Source organism: Vicia villosa, unplaced genomic scaffold (assembly GCF_029867415.1).
Source record: "Vicia villosa cultivar HV-30 ecotype Madison, WI unplaced genomic scaffold, Vvil1.0 ctg.000715F_1_1, whole genome shotgun sequence".
Classification (NCBI taxonomy): domain Eukaryota; kingdom Viridiplantae; phylum Streptophyta; class Magnoliopsida; order Fabales; family Fabaceae; genus Vicia; species Vicia villosa.
In genome coordinates this window covers 573146-596065 of record NW_026705323.1, presented here as the reverse complement: position 1 = coordinate 596065, position 22920 = coordinate 573146, and the positions used below count along the sequence as shown (strand labels likewise).

The following is a 22920-nucleotide window of genomic DNA, read 5'->3' as shown; positions in this document are numbered from 1 at the left end:
ATTATGTTGAGTTAACAGCCCCAAATTATTAATCATAGAAATAATAATATTTTTAAAATTAATATATAATAATAATAATATCTCTAAAAGTTATTTATGGCTAAAAAAATTCACACGATTAACTTTTTTTTTTTGTTTTCCAATCCTAATTTATTTAATAAAATATTAAATAGTTTTATTTTATTTTATCGCAATAAAGGACCCAATAGAGGTAGATTTTAGTTGTAGTAGGTTTTAGTTGTAGGTGGTAATAATTAATAGTCTTTTTTAATTAGAAGTTTGAAGAAAATGTCATTGGGAATATGTAGTTTTAGGTGATAATAATTAGTCTTCTTTTTTAACATTTGCAATTATTAATATTTTTTAAGAAATAATTGATCTACTATTATAATAACTACTATCATAATAAGAAAATCGATGTCTACCAAAATTAATTTCATGTCCAAGTTTAAACAAATATTTTAATCCGATTTTCATGCCTTCAATTGTCTTTTTTCATCATCAACTCATATTAGCATGCCTTATGTCTTTAATATTTCACAATATCTAAAAACAATCATTATTTCTTTTGCATGCTACAAGTTTTCCAATCAATTCCAATATCTAAAAGTAATCATTACGGATAATTAATCATAAAAAAGTGAAAATTATATAACTCTCTACCTTCCATACAATATCAACAAATATATAGTACCTTGACATAATTCAAATTCAAATAGAGGAATCAATATAAAATAATTGTAAATAAACATACAAAAAAGATTTTGTATAGAATTAAAAATTAAAAATTAAATGCATATAACACCTTTCAATACGCATTATTGTATCTTTCCCATTGAAAATAGTTAACATTACTTCTAATTTATATTCATTTCTTTAATATCTATAAAAAAAATATTTGACATTAATTCTAATTTATATTCATTTCATTAAATATATCAAATATAAAGAAAGAGTTGGTATATAAATCTTTTTCTGTCAAGATTATAAATAAAATTATACGTTATTTTTTATTTAATAAATATTCTATTTTTGTTATTGGATATGCAATTTGAATTAAATATTTTTGCTGTTTTTATTTCATTACATTAGTATTTTTGATTCGGTATGAGTAGCTAACACAAATATGAGAATTTAACGACATATATGTGATAAGTAACATTAATATTAATAATATACATCTTTTGTACAAATTTTTCTTTGGTAAATCAAATTAAATATATATTTAAAGTTAAATAATGAGATTTAAATGTGTTGCATTGAATTATAATATGTCATTTCATTATTTTTTGTTTCTTGACTTATATAGATGTTATAATTTTTTTTGCAATTTTTTATTTTGATAATTTGAATTTGCAATTTGAATCATGCTCATAAAAAGGCGGGTAGACATACTAGGGGTGGGAGCCCATAAAAATTGTTGATAATGTGCGTCTGCGGAAAAAAAGGCGGGTAGACATACTAGGGGTGGGAGCCCATAAAAATTGTTGATAATGATAGTACATAATAACTACATTATCTCAATTTTTATTTATTTTTTTACTTTTTATCAAGAACTATATTTTTTCAGAGTTAAAATTGTAATCAACAATAATAATTAATTATCTCTAATATTATTTTAATTTTTATCCAACATAAATATCATCATTGAAAACAACTACAAATTGATAAATTAAATTAATATTGATATGATAATCATCATTGAAGAAATTATTTCGCTTAATTAATATATATTTTAATATAATTCTTTAACGATAACCATATTAAATTAATTTAATATTTATACCGACTTTACGTGACCCGTGCGGGCGCACGGGTCCTTTACTAGTTCTTATATAATGATACACTCACTTGTATGTATATGCGTTTTCCAAAAATATAATTTATATTTTTTTGTTTTTTCCCCATCTATCATGAAAAGTTATAAAACTATAAATTTGGTTGAAATATTTTTAATATAATCTCTTTATTAAGTGTCTTAAATAGGAAAACACAATACACATTTACTAGTAATTATAATTTTATGAGAAAATTTCTTTACCCACCTCCCTATGGGTGGTCACCTCCTGCGAAAAACCAAAACTACCCCTGCTTCGGAAGTTCATTTCCGAAAGCGTGTTTTTTTAAAAAAATTGACTTACTTCGGAAGTTCATTTCCGAAACAATTATTTCGGAAGTTCACTTCCGAAATACTGCGATTTCTGCAGATTTATCAAAACACTCCCCCTCCCCCAATCATTTACCCTAAATCAAAACAAAAAGTGGCAGAGGCGAAAATTTGTGCAAACGGAATTCCAAAGCTGCATCAAGGCTCCAATCACACTGCTAAACAACATTCAAAAGCCCTCAATCCTAACACTTTGTAAGTTTTGAAATTTTTAGATCTATTATTCAAATGCATGTTATTTAGGGTTTTAATTACATAAATGATATATGGCTAGGTTGTTAGTAGTATTTAGGTTGTTTAGAAGCATTTTGATTTGGTTTGAAGGTTGATTTAGGGGTCTGACATGGAAGTTGCAGAAAATTGCATCGCAGGGGTGTTTCGGAAGTTCATTTCCGAAAACACCTCCCTCCCAGTTTTCGGAAATGAACTTCCGAATTGTATCAGAAGTTCAAATTTTTTTGTTTTTTATTTTGTCTCGCATATTAATCGATTTCAACTGTTTACAGGAACATGTCAGACAACCAACAAGCACGCAGGACTGCGTCTTCTAAAGAGGGCGCTAAGGGAAGAAAGAGTTCTTCAAAGAAGGAGGTGAAAGAGGTGAAGGAGGTGAAGGAGGTGAAGGAGAAGAAGAAGCTTTTGACTGGTTCTGCTTCTCGTCCCCTGGGAGTCCATGGCTCGGACGCGCAGGCTCAGCCTTCAGGCGTGATCAACGCTGATGGTTCTGATAATGAGTGGGATGAAGATTGGTATAATTATCTTCATTCGGAGGAGTTCGCTCGTCGGGAAGAATAACGTGTTTTTTTTTGTTTGATGTGTATTTTGTAACGCTCGTCGGGCAGAATAACATGTTTTTGTTTTGTTTTGTTCTGATTTCGGATTGTATCGCACAGTGTATTTGTATTGGATTTATCATGTTAGTTTTTGGAAGTGGTAACCGGGGTCGGAACATATGACGGATGAGGTGGATGTCTGGAGGAAGTAGAACTGGAGACACGTCCACCACGAGACAAAGTAGCCAATCAATGTAAGCTATAGTTTATGATTATCATCTGGGGAGGTCATTTCTAAAAAATCAAGATTAAAAATAATAAGATTTTTTTTCCAATTTTTTGTAATGACGTCCCCTGATGATAATGATAAATTATAGCTTACATTGATTGGCTCCTTTGTCTCGCGGTGGACGTACCTCCGGGTCTTCTTCCTCCGGACATCCACCTACTCCGTCATATGTTTCGGCTCCGGTTACACCTCCTCCGTCATTTGTTACTTTCAGTTGTACGTATTTTTATTAAAATAATAAATAAACCTTTTGAAATTTGGAAGCCTTTTTTTCTCCCCACCACTCTCTCATCCCCACCTACCCGTGTTTAGCAATATGTAACTTTAATTTTATATAATATTATCGTTGTAATTTTCACCCGATTAAATAAAGCGAATTGTTCATTTTCTTCTGTCCAGACCTATTTTCGGAAGTGCATTTCCGAATTCCTCCAAGGAGGGTGCGCTCGGAGATGAACTTCCGAAACACCACATTTTCTGAAAAGTGACTTTATTTCGGAGATGCATCTCCGAAATCAATATTTTATATTAAAAAAAACACGTTTTCGGAAGTTCATTTCCGAAAACACCTTTTTTCCAAAAAAAAGTACCGTTTCGGAAATGAACTTCTGAAACAAGGGGTATTGTGGTAAATTCACCGGAGGTGGCCAAGAAGGTTGGGAGGTGGGTGAAGAAATTCTCTTTTATGAAGTGTTTTTTACAATTCCATAAGAGCTTAAATGTTATTTTGTTGGTTTGAAGAGAGGATGAACTTTGTATTTATAAAATGATAAAACCATTTATCATATGTAAAGGGAAAAAATATGACTAAAGTTATAAAGTTTGTTTATGTCATGATTATCCTTCTTTCTCTATTTCTTGCTGCAACAAACGTTGAATGTAAGCCATTTTTATCCTTTTTAAATTTTTTAAATAACTTTTTACACAATATTTTAACGAATTTAATTTAATATGTATTACTTTATCACTTTTTTTCTCCTTACAGCGTGGCATGGTAATAGACGTTGTCTTAGAGATTCAGATTGTAATCAAAATAAGTGCAAAAAATCTACAATTATTGGTATGTTTGGATATCACGAAATAAACGGAGCGGAATGAAATGGAGCGGAGTGAGATGGAGCGGAGTGGAACGGAGCGGAACAAATGTACCATTCCATTGTTTGGAAATTTTAGAACGGAATAAGACAAGTTATTCATTCCGCCCAAATCGGAGGGGAAGGAATATGGTGGTAAGTGATAGAATGGAATGGAATCCATACCACTCATTTCTGCTCCGCTCCATCCGTTTTTAAATTATCCAAACAACGGAATATCATTTTATTCCATTCTATTCCGCTCCGCTCCATCCAATTCCATCAATCCAAACAAAGCCTGTGTCAATCGTATTTGTACATGTGTAGCGGTATTTACTACCCTATCCAAGAGTACCTAATTTCACTATTAGAACTTGGGTAATGCTAACGAGTGCCCCCGGGGCACTGGTTAAGAGATTAAAAAAAGTAAGTTAAGCATCATTTAATAAAGTTAAAAGATATGTTTTTATCTAAAATATATGTATTCAATGCATTGAAAACATAAATGTTTAATTTTGGGTAATGCTAACGAGTGCCCCCGGGGCACTGGTTAAGAGATTAAAAAAAGTAAGTTAAGCATCATTTAATAAAGTTAAAAGATATGTTTTTATCTAAAATATATGTATTCAATGCATTGAAAACATAAATGTTTAATTTTTTTAAAGAATATTCTGTGTATTCAATACATTGAACCTTGAATATTTTCTTTATTTAGAATGCTTAACCAGTGCCCCTGGGGCACTCGTTAGCATGACCCATTTATTAAATACAGTCAAATAGGCCAAAATTAGTCTAAAAAGAAGAGTTGTAATGGATTATTGAATGAATATAATTTTAAAAAATTAGAACTTATTTAAAACAATTGTGTTTTGGGTAAACTCGCCCCAAATCCTTAAAGTTCATCCCATCCATAAATTGTACCACTAAATTGACTTTTATGGTGAAGGCATACAATTGACTTCTTTAATGAAGTTACTTTAAATGACCAATAAAATAATAGCATATGTCATATTTTATAGTGCAGAAAAAATATGATGAGTGTTTTATATGAAATTGTGTATTAGTCTTCCATTAAGTTAAAAATTTACTAATTAAATTTTTTTTTATTTGAACTTAATTGAGACAATAATTTATAATAATTTTTATTTGATAAAATTAATTTTATAATTTAAATGACAATTTTACCTAACTAATTTATTTTTTATCGTAACTTAATACATTTAAGATAAAAAAGAAAAGTGATTTATTTATGTATTTTTCTATCGCCGCACTGTCCAAGACAATCACATCTGACAATATTGTGTAGCAGAGCTTCACTATACAACACGATTATGCAATTTTGTGTTCAATCAGTGTAATGATAATATGTCTTACTACATAAAAAAGCAGCATACGAATATGATTTTGGTTTATATATCTAGAGTTTATTTTGTATTTTGATCAAACACATGTTTTGTGCATGGCAGAGAAAAATTCTCATTCAGATTCATGGTGATGATTTTTTTTAATAGAAAAAACTAAAATTAAAAATAATATAAAGATAATAATATTTTTCACTTTTAATTTGTTAGAAATTTAATTGCAATATTAATAAATTTGAAGATACATGATAAATGTTATGTACCATATGTGATATGTGGCATTAACTATGTCAATATTACTTTTTCATTCGCTAGATTAGTGACTTCACTAAAGAAGTCAATTATATAATTTCACAATAAAATTTTTCATTTATAAATTATAAAGTGGATATGAAAGTGCATAAAACATATTATGTTTGTTAATGTTTTGTGTTTGTCTCTTTAACATACTTAATAAAAAAGTTGAATTAAAAAATTAACTGTCATGATATTTTATAAATATTTAAAATAAAAAATTACGTCTCTTTAAATTTTAGTTTACTCTTTATTTATTTAATTTTAGTGGTCGTTTACATGAATAAAGAAATGATCATTTATGCTTATATAAATTGGGTATATTTATTAAACACAGTCAAATAGGCCCAAACTAATTCAAAAAGAAGAGTTGAAATGCATTATTGAATAAAAATGGTTTTCAAAAATAAAAACTTATTTAAAACAATTGTGTTTTGGGTAAATTCGCCCCCAACCCGTAAAATTCACCTCACCCATAAATTGTAAAACTAAATTTTTTTTTTGTTTAGATCTCTTAATGATTTGATTATAAAAATTATTCTCTCTGTCTCACAATAGGTGTTTTCTTTCTTATTTTTATTTGTCTCAAATTATTTGTCCATTGATATTGAATATTATATTTATTATTTTTTCTCATTAATTTACCCTTATTTATTGTGTTTTGATTCATTTAAATATATAACTTTCAAATATATACCCTTATTTATTGTTGTGATACAATTTAACCGATAGTTTTTAATTCTATAGCTTTCAAATACTCATTACTTTACCTTTTAAATAAATGTATTCATTATTTTTTTTTGAACTCAGCTTTTTTAAATAAAACAAAATTTTCATATAAAATAAATAAATATGCTAGAGATTATGTGACGTATAAATCTGAAGCATATAGGACGTATAACATGAGAATGACATTTTTATATGAAAACATGAGAATGAATCTGAAGCATTAGATTGTAAAATAAATTGTAGAGATTATGTGTCAATCTTTTTTTCTCTCTCCTCCATAATTAAAATAAATGATGGAGGAGAGAGAAAAAATATTGACTCATAATCTTCACTATTTATTTTAAAATCTAATGGTTTAGGTTCATCTCACATTCTCATAAGATATGCTATATATATATATATATATATATATATATATATATATATATATATATATATATATATATATATATATATATATATATAGGGCATATCATATGAGAATGAGTAAGTTATATGAGAATATGAGAATGTAATAACAACTATTGGATTTATATTTAATGGTTGAGATTAAAAGATATTTTTTAAAATTTGATTAATAAATTCTCTTTCCTCTTAATGACACATGATTTATTAAAGATCACAATTTAATCTCAACCATTCCTTTTTCAATCTAATGGTGCTTATTCATTCTCACATTCTCATATAAGTTATTCATTCTCACTAGATATGCCCTATATATATATATATATATATATATATATATATATATATATATATATATATATATATATATATATATATATATATATATATATATATATATATATATATATATATATATATATATATATATATGAGGAGGGATATTCTTACTCCAAGAGTAAGTTATCAAGATTTAATCCTCATCATGACTATTAATTCTTCTCAATCTAATGGCTAAAATTAATGAGTATTATTTTTCTCTCTCCACATTTAATTACTTATTAATTTTAACCATTAGATTGAAAAAAATCAATGGTCATGATGAAGAGTGAGTCTTGATAACTTACTCCTGGAGTAAGAATATATATATATATATATATATATATATATATATATATATATATATATATATATATATATATATATATATATATATATATATATATATATATATATATATATATATCGGACGTATACTATGAAAATGCTATTCTTATGTGAGAACATGAGAATAAATCTGAACTATTTGATTTTAAACTAAATGGTGGAAAGTATGTGTCATTCCTTTTTTCTCTCTCATCCATCATTTATTTTAATAATAGATGAGGGGGAAAAAAATAATGACACATAATTTCCACATTTTATTTTAAAATTTAATGGTTCATATTCATTTTCATATTATCACATAAGAATATCTTTCTCAAATGATATGTCATATATATATATATATATATATATATATATATATATATATATATATATATATATATATATATATATATATATATATATATATATATATATATATGAGTTGTATCAAATGAGAATTTTTAATAATAATTATATTATTTAAAATCAATGTCTCTAATTTCATTTTTCTTCGTGTTACCTTAGTTCCATAACTTCTAAAACATTTAATTTTAGTCTTTTGTTACCTAATTAGAGACGGATATAGAGACGGATTTCAAAAAATTTCCATCGTTAATTATACGAAAAAGACTAAAATAAAATATTATAAAAGTTAAAGGTGTGTTTGGTCCAGGGTAGATGGAAGGGAAGGGAGGGGAGGAGAGTGTAAATTTCTTATAAATATGTTTGGTTTAAATTTTTTGAGGGAAGGGCAGCAAAATTCTTTCAAATCACACTTTTTTCTTCCATCTAAATTGGAGGGATTTGGAGGGAAGATGAGGTAATGTGAATTTTAATATGTAAAAAATTATTATAGTTACTAAAAAATTCTCAGTTTAATTTTAGTATTTCGATTTTTTCTTCGTGTTACTACCTCTCTTCTATGTGATTTCTCTCTCGATTGTTTCTATCAACTTATTATAACTATTATCTAACTTCTAAATTTTTTTACTAAATATAAAACCATAATCATTGCATTATTTTTATATTTTTTAATGTTCATTTTTTCTTTTAATATTGTAATTTATCTTATTATATTTCAAATCATTCACTTTATTTTATTTTTGTATATTTATTTTACTAAAAATTTTAAATTATTAATTTTATTAATAACTTATTTTCTGTATTAAGATCATTCATCACGATTTAAAATTTGTTATTAGCATATAATAATTTCATTTGTGTCAGAGAGTTATAATCTGAATAAGTGTATTCAATTTATTAATGTTCTGGTAAATTATAATGTTTTAGTCCCTCAATATTAAAAATTTTATTATCAAAAAATATATGAACTTTTCATATTTAAATATCATATCACTTATTTAAGATCTTAATGATAAAAATGTAATTTATTAATAAAACTCCTCCAGTTCTCTTCTGAACCAAACATATTTTTAATTAAAACCCCTCATCTCTCTTCTTTTGAACCAAATAGTTATTTGATTGAAAAAAATCCTCACCTCCCCTTCTCTACCCTCCCTCCATTAAAATCTCTCTCTTAAACCAAACAAATCCTAAGAGACCAAGATGACACCAAAAGAAATTAAGGGACAAATATAAAACCAACGGTATAGGTAAGAGGATAAAATAAGTATTTTTCCTTATAAATACATGCTTTTGATCCTATAATATTAGGAAATTTCTTTACCCACCTCTCTACTTTCTTGACCACCTCTGGCGAAATTCCCAAAATATCTCCTGTTTCGGAAATTCATTTTCGAAATCACTTATTTTATGAGAAAAAAGGTGATTTCGGAAATGTAATTCCGAAAATACGAAAAAAGTATTTTCGGAGATGCACTTCCGAAAACAGCCCTTGAGGGGTGTCTTCGGAGATGCATATCCGAAATATTCCAATTTTTAGTCTTGGAATGTTTCGGATATAAACTTCCGAAAAAATACAGTAATTATTAAAAAATTAAAATCAAGGTGAATCAATATAATTAATAGGGTATAAAATCAAGATGAATCAATAAAATAAGGTGAATCAATAAAATCAAGGTGAATCAAAATTTCCTAAACTATTTTAAAGTTAAAAATTATTTTACTAGCTTATATAAATTAAAAACATTCTAATTTCATAAATAAATTTTGAATTATATAAAATTAAATATAAAATTTATTCATTAAATAAAATTTAGACAAAATTTTTTTTACATTTTTTTAAACTAAATGAAAAATTATATTATTGGTATTTTCGTTGATTATTTTTAAATAAGGTAAAATATTTTTTTAATTTCGTTAAACAAAATATTTTTAAACTAAAATAAATAAGGTAAAATTATTTTTAAATAACTATATTTCTATTTCACGTATTTCTCTCATTCATATCATATCCGTATTTTCGATAATTACTTAATTTGTTATCAATAAAATAAAATAATATCTTATACTAAAATAAAATATCTCAAATCATTTTATTCATACTTATATGCACACATCAAATTAAATTCTTTTAATATAATATATTATTATATGCCCCACAGGGCAGAGCCAAGGCCCAGCTAGTCCGGGCAGGCGCCTGGGCTCAACCCCTATTTTCTTTGTACTCTCCCTAATTTAATAGTCGATTTTTAGACAAAATCAGGGGCAAAATTAGTAAAAATATGGTGTAAAAATTAAAACAGATGAATAATCAATGATGTAAAGTTTTTGCCCAGACTGCCTAAAATTCCTGGCTCCGCCACTACCCCACATTAAAATATATTTCAAGCAAATTAAAAAGCAACATATCAATATCAATATATTATATAATCCCAAATTTTTTGTTTATAACAAAATATTTCTTAACTCCACAATCTTAACTCAAATAATTATATAGTAAATAATATTAGAATTTAGTTAATTGATATTAATATGAATCAATTGTAAATAATATTAGAATTTAGTTAATTGATATTAATATGAATCAATTGCAATAAATAGCATCATCTAACTTATACAAATATACAATTTAAGGATATAATAAAACAAAACTCTTTAATATTAAAAAGACATGTTTTCTTGCTTTTAGTTCATGTCTTAGCCAATAATATATCATTAACGGATTTATATAAATTTAATATCAATTTAGCAAAACTAAATGATAAATTTTAAAATATGAATCAAAATAAAAATATATAATTATTATTATTCATAACTCCTAAATTATAGCAAAATATAAAATTATTATTATTCATAACTCATAAATTATATTATATCAAATTTATGATAGGTGAATTAATTAATATCCCAAAATTTTTAATTATTATTATCATTTTATTAATTAATTTCCCTAAATTAAATGGTTTTTGGATTTTTTCGGAGATACATCTCCGAAGTCTGAAAAAATCTAAAAAAAAAGGTGTTTTCGGAAGTGCATCTCCGAAAACACCCCCCATTTAGTGTTTTCGGAAATGCACTTCCGAAGTCTGGAAAAATTTAGAAAAAAAATACTTCGGAGATGCATCTCCGAAGCAGGGGTAAATTGGGGTTTTCGCTGGGGGTGACCCCCATAGGGAGGTGGACAAAGAAAATTCCTAATATTATATCTTTACATTTTAGCAATTGAGATTTTTCTATAACTTAACTTACATTTATTTAAATTAAATTTATATGATACTACATTAGCTTTACCTAAACTACATATTAGAAAAATAAATATGTGCATTAACATTGTGACATAGTATTTAGGTTATTTATTGAATGAAAGAGGTAAGTGAGGTTTAAAAAAATTGTATTCATCTAGTGAATAGTATTTTAGCATTAAATTTTTTAAAAAATTAATAAAAACATATAACAATTGTGATTTTATCTGAAATTAGTATCTAATTCTCTATATAATTGAAATATGTCTGAAATCTTTTTCAATATTAAGCATATATTTGGGATAAAATTTCTCAAAAAAAAAAAAGAAACTTAATATACAACAAATGAATATTTTGCTTAAATTTGTGTAAATTTTTTACATATTTTGGGTAAAAATTAATTCTTTTAAAATTTTCGTATGAAAATGTAAACTTTCTAATAGTTGGTCTAAATTTTTAATTTTTCGAATCTGAAAAAAAATAGTAGGCTTTGTAAAGAATTAATAGACAGACACAATGTTAATGTTAAAATGACCAAAACACCTCAAATGAATATTGTAGGAGACATAAAGTTGATATTGGAAATAACTGAATTTTTTTCTTATTTGAGGAAAATGACAACTATAACTGAATTTTTTCTTTATTTGAGGAAAATGACAACTATAGTAAAATATATATAAAAAAAAGAAGAAAGACTAAAATGAAAAATGAAAGAGAGAAAGATTCTGGAAAAAAATTTAAATGTCTTAAAGAGGAAAACACAATTCATAAATAAACATAATCGACATTTAATAATAATTATAATTCAATGGAGTAATATTTAATAATAATTTTTATGAAGTGTCTTTACGATTCCACAAGAGCTACAAATTATTTTACCGGTCTACTTAAGACGAACTTTATAATTTCTAAAATGATAAAACCATTTATTACATGAAAAGGGTGAAATATGACTAAAATTGCAAAGTTTGTTTATGTCACGTTTATCATATTTTCTCAAATTTTTGCTACTATGAAAGTTGAATGTAAGTCATTCTTATCCTTTTTTTTTTTTTTTAATTTTCTTATTTAGTTTATACAGAATGTTTTAACTAATATAATTTACATAATTTTATCATCTTTTATATATCCTTACAGCGTTATATCCTAATATGACATGTTCTAGTGATTCGAATTGTCCTCCATCTAGGTGTCAAAGACCTATGATAGCAAAGTGTATCAGAAAATGGTGTAGATGTGTATCAGAAAATGGTGTAGATGTGTAGCTAGAGAAGAGTTTATACCTCCTTAGTTTTGTAAATAAAATCATTGTTGTTGTCTATTTGAATAAACTAGTAGAAGACCCGTGCGTTCGTACGAGTTTGACTTTTACAAAATAAAAGTTAAGAAATATATATAATGAAAGAAGAAGTAAGCGGGAAACATAGCAATTATGAATCCGAGTACTAATCACGTAGTCATGAATGTAATAGTACAAGACAATATGTAATTGTAATGAGATAAGTAAAAGTGAATTACATAGCAAAAATATATCAGAACGACTAATAATAAAGAAGATAGTGTCGATACGCAAAATGACACGACTTGTATACTGCAGGTAGCCTTGAATAGAAAAATCTTCAAGTCACCTGAAATCATTAGTATTGATAAATGAAATTATGTTTTTCTTTATAATATGGAGATTATAAGTTAAGCTATAAATGGTTAGTAGTAGTTTAAAATAAAAGAGAGAAGAAAAGCATTAAAATATTGACCCATTGAATTGAGATAATCTAATACGTATACAATATTGTGAAAAACTTCCTTGAAGACCACATTAGTTGTATGGGATAAAAGGTCCTTGTTTTTATCATGAATTAAGATCTTTAAATCAGATTTGCGCTTGACTCTTGACATGGCAGCATATAATTGACCGTGACTGAAGACTTCATTTGGCAAATACAAACCAACAAAATCTAATGATTGACCTTGAAATTTGTTTATTGTCATGGCAAAAGAGACAATAATAGGGAATTGCCTTCTAATAAGCTTAAATGGCTAAGGACAATGAGAAGGAGACAATGACATTTGTGGAATATAAATAGTGTTTCCCACATAAGTACCTGAAATAATCTTAGCTTCGACGACATGATTTGTTAGCCTCGTAACCGTCAATCTTATACCGTTGCATAGACCTTCATATTGATCCAAATTGCGTATTAGCATTATAGTTGTGCCAATTTTTAAGTTTGATAGAATGATTTGGTAATCCTGAAGTCTTTAAACAGCTTAAGAATTCAGGTATCAAATGCTCAAATGCTTCATTGTCATTCGCTTATTTTCTGTCAATTGAATCGCTACTCAAAAACTCGTTTGCATCATCTAAAGACATATGAAATTGTAAAGATTAAATGGAAGAAAATAACAAAGGAACTTAACTCCATTAGGAACATGCACATAGTTAACGAACCTGGTATTAGATTTGTGATATAATCATTAATTTCATCCACAGTTTCGATTGTGGAAGCTAAAATAGCCCGACTTTGTAGAAAATTTGAATCTGTGTAGTTTTGAAGGAGGTAAGGATAGGTACTTGTCACAATCATCTCAATGGTGTCAACATAATCAGAAAGAAGTAATTCGGGAAGAATAGTAACATCAGCATATCCATCATTAGGTTATGATATTTTCCCATCTTCAACATCCAGAATCCATTAAGAGAAATTTGCAATCACTCCAGCATTGCTTGAACTGGAACCAAATACCCTCACCGAAGTGTGAACATTGTTAAAGCTGCCACAATGATCAGACTCGTTAAAAAAATTGTATTCATTTAGTGAATAGTGTTAGAACATAGTTTGGTTTTAATCATATCTTAGTGTTTTGATGATAATAATTAAATAAATTTTGTATAAGTAAATGTGGTACTCTAATTATATGTTTCTCATTTTAGAAGATGTTCTAATACAAGTACCATCAGAACATGAACTTCAAGTAAAGCTGAACAAACGCTGAAAAAGAAAAGTCGTTGAAGTTCTAATGAAGTAACTTCTGAATGCACCAACCGTTGTAGATAAATTCTGATAGAAGTTATGAAGAAAGTCACGATGCAAAGTTATGATACAAGATAAAATACCGTTAAAAACATAATGATTAAAAGACGACTGAAGCACTCATATGGAACAATTTCCAAGAATGATTGGAGAAATAAAAAGTACACGCAGTTCATTGGAGAAACAAAAACAAAGGCAAACACGCAACAAAAACAAAAAGAAGACACACAACATTTAATGCTCTCTCCAAAATCAATACAACGGACAAATTCTTGAAGCTATATATATTGAAGATTGTTTGAAAAGAAAAAAAGATATATACATATACAAAAAAGCTCATTAACGAAGAAGAACACTTACGTGAACTCTTACGCTGAAGAAAATATTTTCACTTTAAAATACTGAGTTCATACTTCTTGTACTAAAAGCTTAGTGAAAAATCACGGTTGTGATTAAAGCTTATTAGAAGCAATATGAAATGCTATCGTTAGAAGTTAACTTGTAATTGTTCCTTGAGAGACCAGTTGAATCAGATTTCTCAAGAGGGCTAGGACTAGTCATTCTTAGAGGTGTTAGTCACTTGCAGTTGGCTTGTGCATTGTATTGTTAGTCACTTGCAGTCGGCTTGTGCATTGTATTGTTAGTCACAACAGTTGGTTGTCCATTTGTACTCAGTCTTGATTATATTGGATTAAGTCCTCGATTGAGAGAGACGAAATCACCTTGGCGGGTGGACTGAAGTAGTTTGAGTTGCAAATGAACCAGGATAAAAATAACTGTGTTTTGTCTATTGTTGTTACGAACGAAAAAGAAAAACTTATTTTAGCATTAATTTTTTTAAAAAAACTTAATAAAACATATAACAACAAATATAAAATCAATTTTAGCCATATTTCACTAACTTTGTATGAAATCTATTTCAATATTAAGTATATATTTGAGATAAATTTTCTAAAAAAAAAAAAAAACTTAATAAACAACAAATGAATATTTTGCTGAAATTTGTGTAAATTTTTTACATATTTTGAGTCAAAATTAATTCCTTTCCAAAATTTTTACATATTTGCTGAAATTCGTATGAAAATGTTAACTTTCTAATAGTTGGTCTAAATTTTTAATTTATCGAATCTGAAAAAAGATAGCAGGCTTTGTAAAGAATTAATAGGCAGACACAATGTTAATGTTGGAATGACCAAAATACCTCAAATGAATACTGTATGAGACATAAAGTTGATATTGGAAATAACTGGATTATTTCTTTATTTGAGGAAAATGACATCTATAGTAAAATATATTTAAAAAAGGGAGAAAGACTGAAATGAAAGAGAGGAAGATTCTGGAAAAAAATAATTTAAATGTCTTAAAGAGGCCAACACAATACATAAATAAACATAAGGAACATTTAATAATTATCATAATTTAATGAAGTGATATTTAATAATAATTTTTATGAAGTGTCTTTTACAGTTCCACAAGAGCTACAATTTTTTTTATGGGTCATGCTAACGAGTGCCCCAGGGGCACTGGTTAAGCATTCTAAATAAAGAAAATATTCAAGGTTCAATGTATTGAATACACAGAATATTCTTTAAAAAAATTAAACATTTATGTTTTCAATGCATTGAATACATATATTTTAGATAAAAACATATCTTTTAACTTTATTAAATGATGCTTAACTTACTTTTTTTAATCTCTTAACCAGTGCCCCGGGGGCACTCGTTAGCATTACCCTTAATAAATTTACCCAATTTATATACACTCGTGAGAATCATTGATCATTTCTTTATTCATGTAAACGACCACTAAAATAAAATAAAGAAAGAAACTAAAATTTAAAGAGACGTAATTTTTCATTTTATATATTTAAAAAATATCATGATAGTTAATTTTTTAATTTGACCTTTTTGTTTGTTAAAGAGACAAACACAAAACATTAACAAACATATAATATGTTTATGCACTTTCACATCCACTTTATAATTTATAAATATCCACTTTATAGTTTATAGCTAAATAAAATCATTTATTACATGGAAAGGTGAGAAATATGACTAAAATTATGAAATTTGTTTATGTCACAATTAACATTCTTTCTCTATTTCTTGTTGCTACAAACGTTGAATGTGAGACACTTTTATCCTTTTTATTTTCTCTTATTATTTAGTTTGTACACAATATTTTATCTAATACTCCTATAATTTACATTACTTTATCCTATTTTCTTCTTTCAGCGTGGTTTCCTAGTAGACGATGTTTTAGAGATTATGAATGTCATAAAAATAAGTGTCGAGAACCTAAGATAGCAAAGTGTGTCGGTGGTTGGTGTAATTGTGTAGCAGCAAAGAAATTTATACCTTCTTAATTCTGTATTTATTACCATATCCAAGAAATTAACTAATATCAGTACAACGATTTTTCTGTCACTTAGTTTTTATGTTTGTGTTTGCGCCTTATGGTGTAATTTTTATTTCAGTTCTACGTTTAAGATTATGGCTATGAAATAAAATAACGTCAATTCTTATTTAGAGTATCTTCTTCTTTATAAATTAATTTTTGTATCAATAAATATTTTGTCTTCTGACGTCTATACAACTTTTGATTTTTCTATTGTAAAAAAACTTCAAATTCCAACTTTACAAAGATTATGTTGTTTTAGACCTAATATAAATTTGACTGACAAAAAAACCCTACCTACCAGCTATGCTGGTGTGGCTTTTTCTATTTTTATTTTAAACTATTTGAAATTCTATTTTATCCTATTAGTTTTTTAAATTCTGATATATTAAAGCATCAACAAACCAAAATTTTAGATTCAATAATATTAAAATATAAGACACTTCACACATTAGCACAATTCAGGCGCCTAACGACTAGAATACAAATATTTTATGTTAGAATTTTTCCACAAATATATTTATACTTTTGCTGATATTTTTATTAACCAAATCAGCAGTTTTAGTTTACTTAAGGATTCAAGTAATAAAATTGTTTGAAAAAATAGTATTCATGCTAGATAATTTAGTATTTAAATGTAGAATAATTGGATAAAAATTTCAATAAATAAAATGCAGAGTTGCTTGAAAGAATAAAGAAAACGTTGAAAATCATAAAAACATTAAAGAAAACATTGAAAATCATAAATTAGATGTTTGAAATCTATAGAGAACAATAATGAGACACAAGTTCATTCATTTCGGACAAATTCTTTTGTCTTAGTAACTTAGATGTTTGAAATCTATAGAGAACAATAATGAAAAATTACGAACCTCTGTAACAGAGGCGAAATATATATATATATATATATATATATATATATATATATATATATATATATATATACTTGTTTATATCACTAACTGTTGATAACAATATTCGTCTTTCTAACATTCGACACATACATTATTACATGGAACTTTGTCCTCTGTTTTCTTTCATGTGTCTTCGGTTCTTGAACCGCTGCAAAATCACTACTGATGTCAAGAAACAACTTTAGTTTTTTCAACTGCCTTTGTCGAGAATCAATTTGTTTCTTGTTGAATCTTTGGGATTTTGGAGTTGAAAAACATGATTTGGCTACTTGTGCCTAGCCTGTGTCTTTAACTCACATCCACACTCTTGTCGAATGTGCTTGAGCCAAAAATCATAATCTAACAGATACCTAGGGGTGGGAGTAGGCCAAACCAACTAACAGGGGCCTATGGCCTAGCCTACATAGGCCAACGTCAGGCCAAACTTTTTATATAAATAGAAAAGGCCTAGACTTTTTTATAAGCCTATTTAGCTAAAAAGGCTAGGCCACAGGCCATATAAAAAGTCTTTTAAGCCTATGAGTCCGACCTATATAAATAAATATGAATAATTTTATTATTATTTTATTGTATTTTGTACTTTAAACTAAAATATAAAATAAATCTTAGTTATCTTGAAGAAATTGTGAAAATAAGATGAAAATAAATCTTATGAACAATGTCATAAATTTATGCTACTAGGTAGACTCAAATAAGTCAATGCAAACAAACATTAATCTCACTAATCTTTTAATTTGTTAGTCTATATAAAGTTAAGTTGAATGACTTATTTACAAATGTTCAAATGAAATAGGCTTTTAAGTAGGTTAATACGCCAATCAGGCTTACAAAAAGGTCAGGTTCAGGGCAAGAAAATAAGTCTACGATAAGCTACAGGTCAGACATAGGCTTTAAATTTTTTAGTAGGCCAGACTCAGGCTTGACAAAGTTTAGCTCGACCCAACCTATTCCCACCATACCTCCAAAAAAATGCCACTTTCAATTATATTTGTAATATGGAAAAAATGGGTATTTTTAGTAAACTTGAAACATTATTGAAAGAAGTTTGTGTTATAGAATTTGGTCACCTACATAATTCAATCCTCTCTTCTTGTAATAATAATGATTAAACCAACAAAATAATAAACAAATAGATAAATCCGATGAGTGTAAGAACACTGTCCTTAAGAATTTATCCGCCTCACAAGTGCAAATCCCCCAGGATTCAACAGGTTCTTCTCAGAATAAATCCGAGGTAACAGAACAACAAGAAATATATTGACAGGAATATGTAACTAGGAAAAACTAAAAGGAATAAGGAATATAAAATAAAGAGAGTTTTCACGTTATATGTTCTAGTATTTTTATTTTTCGCTACTCCACAAAATAGTAAGGGAATTGTTATATGTAAAGAAAGGAAGATGAAGTAATAGGTTTGACTAAATCAAGTCAAACTAATTAATTACAATTATTTGATCAAGTCAAATTATTATAAATCATAAAATAAATAATAATATTAATAATAATATTAATAATAATATCAATGATAATAATAATAATAATATAATAATAATAATGATAATTAATAATAATTTTTTTTCTCATATGTCACTTAAAAATGTGAGAAAATATATTTAAAACTTTTGAAATATAATTAAAATTTCCAACAATTTGCATACGTTATTGTCACAATGACCACTTTCTCTTAGTTGTCACGTGCAACCGTGATAAGTGCCAATTTGTAGTGCTTTTGTATATATATTTTTGTGACACTTATCATGTTTTTGTGTAAATTCCGTTGAATAATCTCTCGTTTAGTGTGTAAATACGTTTAGTTTGTTTATACTCGTGCTTTGATTCAATTGTGTACCTTTTGATAGTTTTCTATTTGTAGGTATTGATGCGTATTTGGAGCATGAGCAATAAAGTGTCGAAGACACGGCTTCAATCTGGTTGATATTTTATTATTGTTAGATAGGAAATTGAATAAGCTTTCCAATGCTTCGAACCGGGCGCAACTCAGAGTTACAATTCTCAAGTTATGGCCGAAATAGTGCAAAATTTTCTGATGTTTCTGGTGTAATTTGTCGGGTGAATTTTGGGCTCGCCTGGCGAGCCTGAACGACCCAATAAGGTGAAAAAGTTGCTGAGTCGTCGGGCGAACCATTTAATCGTCAGGCAAATTGGTCTAGACAGAAACACGTTTTAAGGGCCAAAAACCCTTTTTTTAGGTTATGGTTTGGGTATTTTTCGTTCTCACTCCATCACCAAACATTTTTTAGATAGATTAGCTTAGAAAACAACTAAGGAGCTTGTATTTGGATGGTCGGAGGTGGATTGATCATCAATTGGAGCTGACAAACCGGGAGATTTTCGGTTCATTTCTCTTCTTCTTTGTGTATTTCTCTTTGGTTGGGTTTTGTATATGATTTTACTTTGAACTCATATATATTTGTTGATCATGGTGTTGTATAAAGTTTGATTTACAAATCATTATTGATGTCTTCCTTAATCTTTTTACTTTATATTTGGATTTGGGTTGTAATAAATATATACCTCACAAATCTTGATTAGGGATGGATATCTATTAGTTCTAGACTCTAGAGATAGTTTTTGGAGCTAATATTCGCCGTGGGTATCGAAGCTCAATGTCTCTGTGTTGTTTGTGTTATTTAAGAGATTGTCGACGCGAGCAATACGCTTGTCTGCTGTGTTGTTGAGGTTGGCTGAGAGATCATCGTCGAGATGATATAGTAGTAGTCTCTACTTTGGGTTAGAAATGACTTAGAGTGCGAGCGATGCTTGATGTTATTGATGAGTATTGTAGGTTGAGTATAACTGATCGATAAGTTTAAGTTTGTGAGAAGTAGATTATATGCAATGCCTGATATAAGTCTCTTCTCTCTAAAATAATGAATTATTTTTGTGTTGAAATTTACTTTTATGTTTTAGGCTTTACCAATTCAATCCAAACTCATAATTGCGGAAACTGTTGAATGGCAGTTCGATATCACTAATCTCTGTCGACACGATATTTTCCAAGATAAATATTTCCAAATTTTTTGTTGATTGCCGCTTTACCGCTTCAACAAACCGCCATCATGATTCATACTTCCTAAGCCATCATGGGCCACAAAATTTAACCGTATTAAAATAAAATATAAAATTATTTAATTTATGATGATTTTAAAAAAAAAATCAAAACTTTAGTGATTTTTAACTTCAGAGAGAGAAACTAATAAGTCTCTCTTCAAAATCTATATATAAACTCTATTTTGTTTCTTTCTTATTTTTCGCAACATTGCTCTGTTTTTTTTTAAAGCAAGATTCGATTGATAGGAGCCAAACTCCGAGAACGGTACAAAGAAGAAACAACGAAAACAAAAAGAAAATTACACAACTTAATACACCTAACTTAAATATAATAAAGAGTTTTTGCAACATTGCTTTCTCTTTTGAATCCCAAGAGCTATTATTTTTCCGTAAATTGAATCCTAAGAGCTATTATTTTCCGGTAAATTTCACTATTTCTTCTACTTCTACGTAAGTTCTAAGAACAATGACTTCTTTTATGTCCTTTTCATTTTTCTATTTACTTTTATTATTTTTTGTTTCCATTTACTCATAAGAAATTAAAAAATTACTAACACGATCTTAATCGTTAACAGTATAAAAATGATCCCAAATTTTAAATAAACTTATTAATCACATTATTTTCATTTCCTAACAACTTATTTGCGTACATTTAAACATCTTTAATCAGAACTTCAACTTTGGCCACTATAGTGAAAAATAGACTTTCCAAAACTAGAAAATGTAGTTCCCAAAATGTTATGAACATGCTTTTGATGCTAAGAGAAATAGAAATAAACTACACTAAAAAGAAGCTAATAACTCTAAAACTAATTTCTTCATTCATTTTCTTGATGATCATTACATTCACCTATCACATATTTATAACATAAACATAAACTAATTACATCATTTAGATCCTTCTAAAGAGTAGTGACTCACTACTATTAATTATAATGGATTTGTAGAACTTGGGCCTAATTCATTACATTCCACCAATCTTAGAAAACAACCTTGTCCTCAAGGTTGTACAACATAATTGTTGAATCAAAAAGACCCCCCCGGATCCCATTGTTTGAAGTAAAATGATGTGACTGCATTTTCTCCAAAATTAACCTCAAGTGGTTCAAGAATCCGATAAGTACTCCATTCCACCACGAGAAACTTCTCCATAAAGTTGTACTTACCATTAGTAAAACTCAATATAATGCCAACTACCTTGTATGGTAACCCACTATGAGTTGATGAAACAACAGATAAGGTAGAGATTTCATTTCTTACAATAACAGTAGTGGCTACATGAAGAAAGGTAGCAGAATGTATAATTGTATAAGATAGAAATAGAAATGTTGCCATTTCACCTTGATTAAGCTTAGGAACAATGGCACTGGTTGAGTTTGACCTTTGAAATTTTCCCAACCATTGTTGTATGTTATTTGTGTTCTTACTGGTTGCAATAAGAATTGAGCCCACAAAATCATGTATAACGTTATTCTCAAATTTTCCCCATCTAGCTTTGCTATTGTTAGTGAGGCGTGCATGAATATGCCTAAAGAATTTCCATGTACTTCTAATGCAATCCAATATTGAGTAACCGGCAAAAACAGTACTGTCAGCATGAACTAGTTTCGCAACTTTCAAGAAATTTAAGAGCATGTGAATATGCCAATTATGATCCAAATAATCTAAGTTTGCAAACATATCCAACACCTCTTCCATCATGAACTTTCCTTGTAAGACATGTTGAATTAATTCATCATGTGTATAACCACCAAGAAAGGAAGGCCAAGCAATTCTTAGTTCAATGATTTTGCAATGCAAACTTTCAAGAATGGCACAATATGATGAAATACCACTCATGGTGAAACAAACTAAGTGTAAAGATGAACTATGAGGAAGGGTGAAAATTGTGTTCATGTCTTGGAATAGAATGGTGTTCAAATAAAATGAGAGAATGGTGTTCAAATAAAATGAGAGAATGGCTGGAAGAGGTATTTTAACAAACAAGTGGTAGGCATCATATGAGAATTTAATATTATAATGCAAAGACCAAACAAAAACAGGAAAATATTTGTGTGAAGCATACCTGGGTTCGATGTTATAAAACCCCATACTCCATTCCTGCGTGAAAACATAAGATCCACCAGGATAAATAATAACAGCGAAAATCTGTGGCGGTGGT

At 27.8% G+C, this 22920-nt stretch overlaps 1 protein-coding gene and 2 long non-coding RNA genes across 4 annotated transcripts; all 3 read left to right on the top strand.

Moving 5' to 3' along the window:
* The first annotated feature begins 2050 nt into the window (after window positions 1-2050).
* On the top strand, window positions 2051-3426 carry LOC131630680 (uncharacterized). The gene is made up of 2 exons (XM_058901433.1): window positions 2051-2362; window positions 2674-3426. The coding sequence occupies exons 1-2, from the start codon at window positions 2052-2054 to the stop codon at window positions 2960-2962; spliced, it is 600 nt and encodes a 199-aa protein (XP_058757416.1). The 5' UTR covers window position 2051; the 3' UTR covers window positions 2963-3426.
* Window positions 3427-12252: 8826 nt separating this feature from the next.
* On the top strand, window positions 12253-13018 carry LOC131630679 (uncharacterized). Of its 2 annotated transcripts, none has more exons than XR_009292397.1 (2): window positions 12253-12369; window positions 12482-13018. It is a non-coding gene; the product is annotated as an uncharacterized LOC131630679 (long non-coding RNA). The 2 variants fall into 2 exon arrangements; XR_009292396.1 differs by having other exon boundaries at window positions 12260-12369; window positions 12534-13018.
* Window positions 13019-16373: 3355 nt separating this feature from the next.
* Window positions 16374-16904, top strand: LOC131630676 (uncharacterized). The gene is made up of 2 exons (XR_009292393.1): window positions 16374-16502; window positions 16611-16904. It is a non-coding gene; the product is annotated as an uncharacterized LOC131630676 (long non-coding RNA).
* The last annotated feature ends 6016 nt before the right edge of the window (window positions 16905-22920 follow it).

Excerpts from the sequence above, each read along its gene's own strand:
- LOC131630680 (XM_058901433.1), top strand. The coding sequence starts at position 2,052 with ATGGGTGGTCACCTCCTGCGAAAAACCAAAACTACCCCTGCTTCGGAA. Across the intron at positions 2,363-2,673 it reads GCCCTCAATCCTAACACTTT|GAACATGTCAGACAACCAAC; the intron begins GTAAGTTTTGAA and ends AACTGTTTACAG.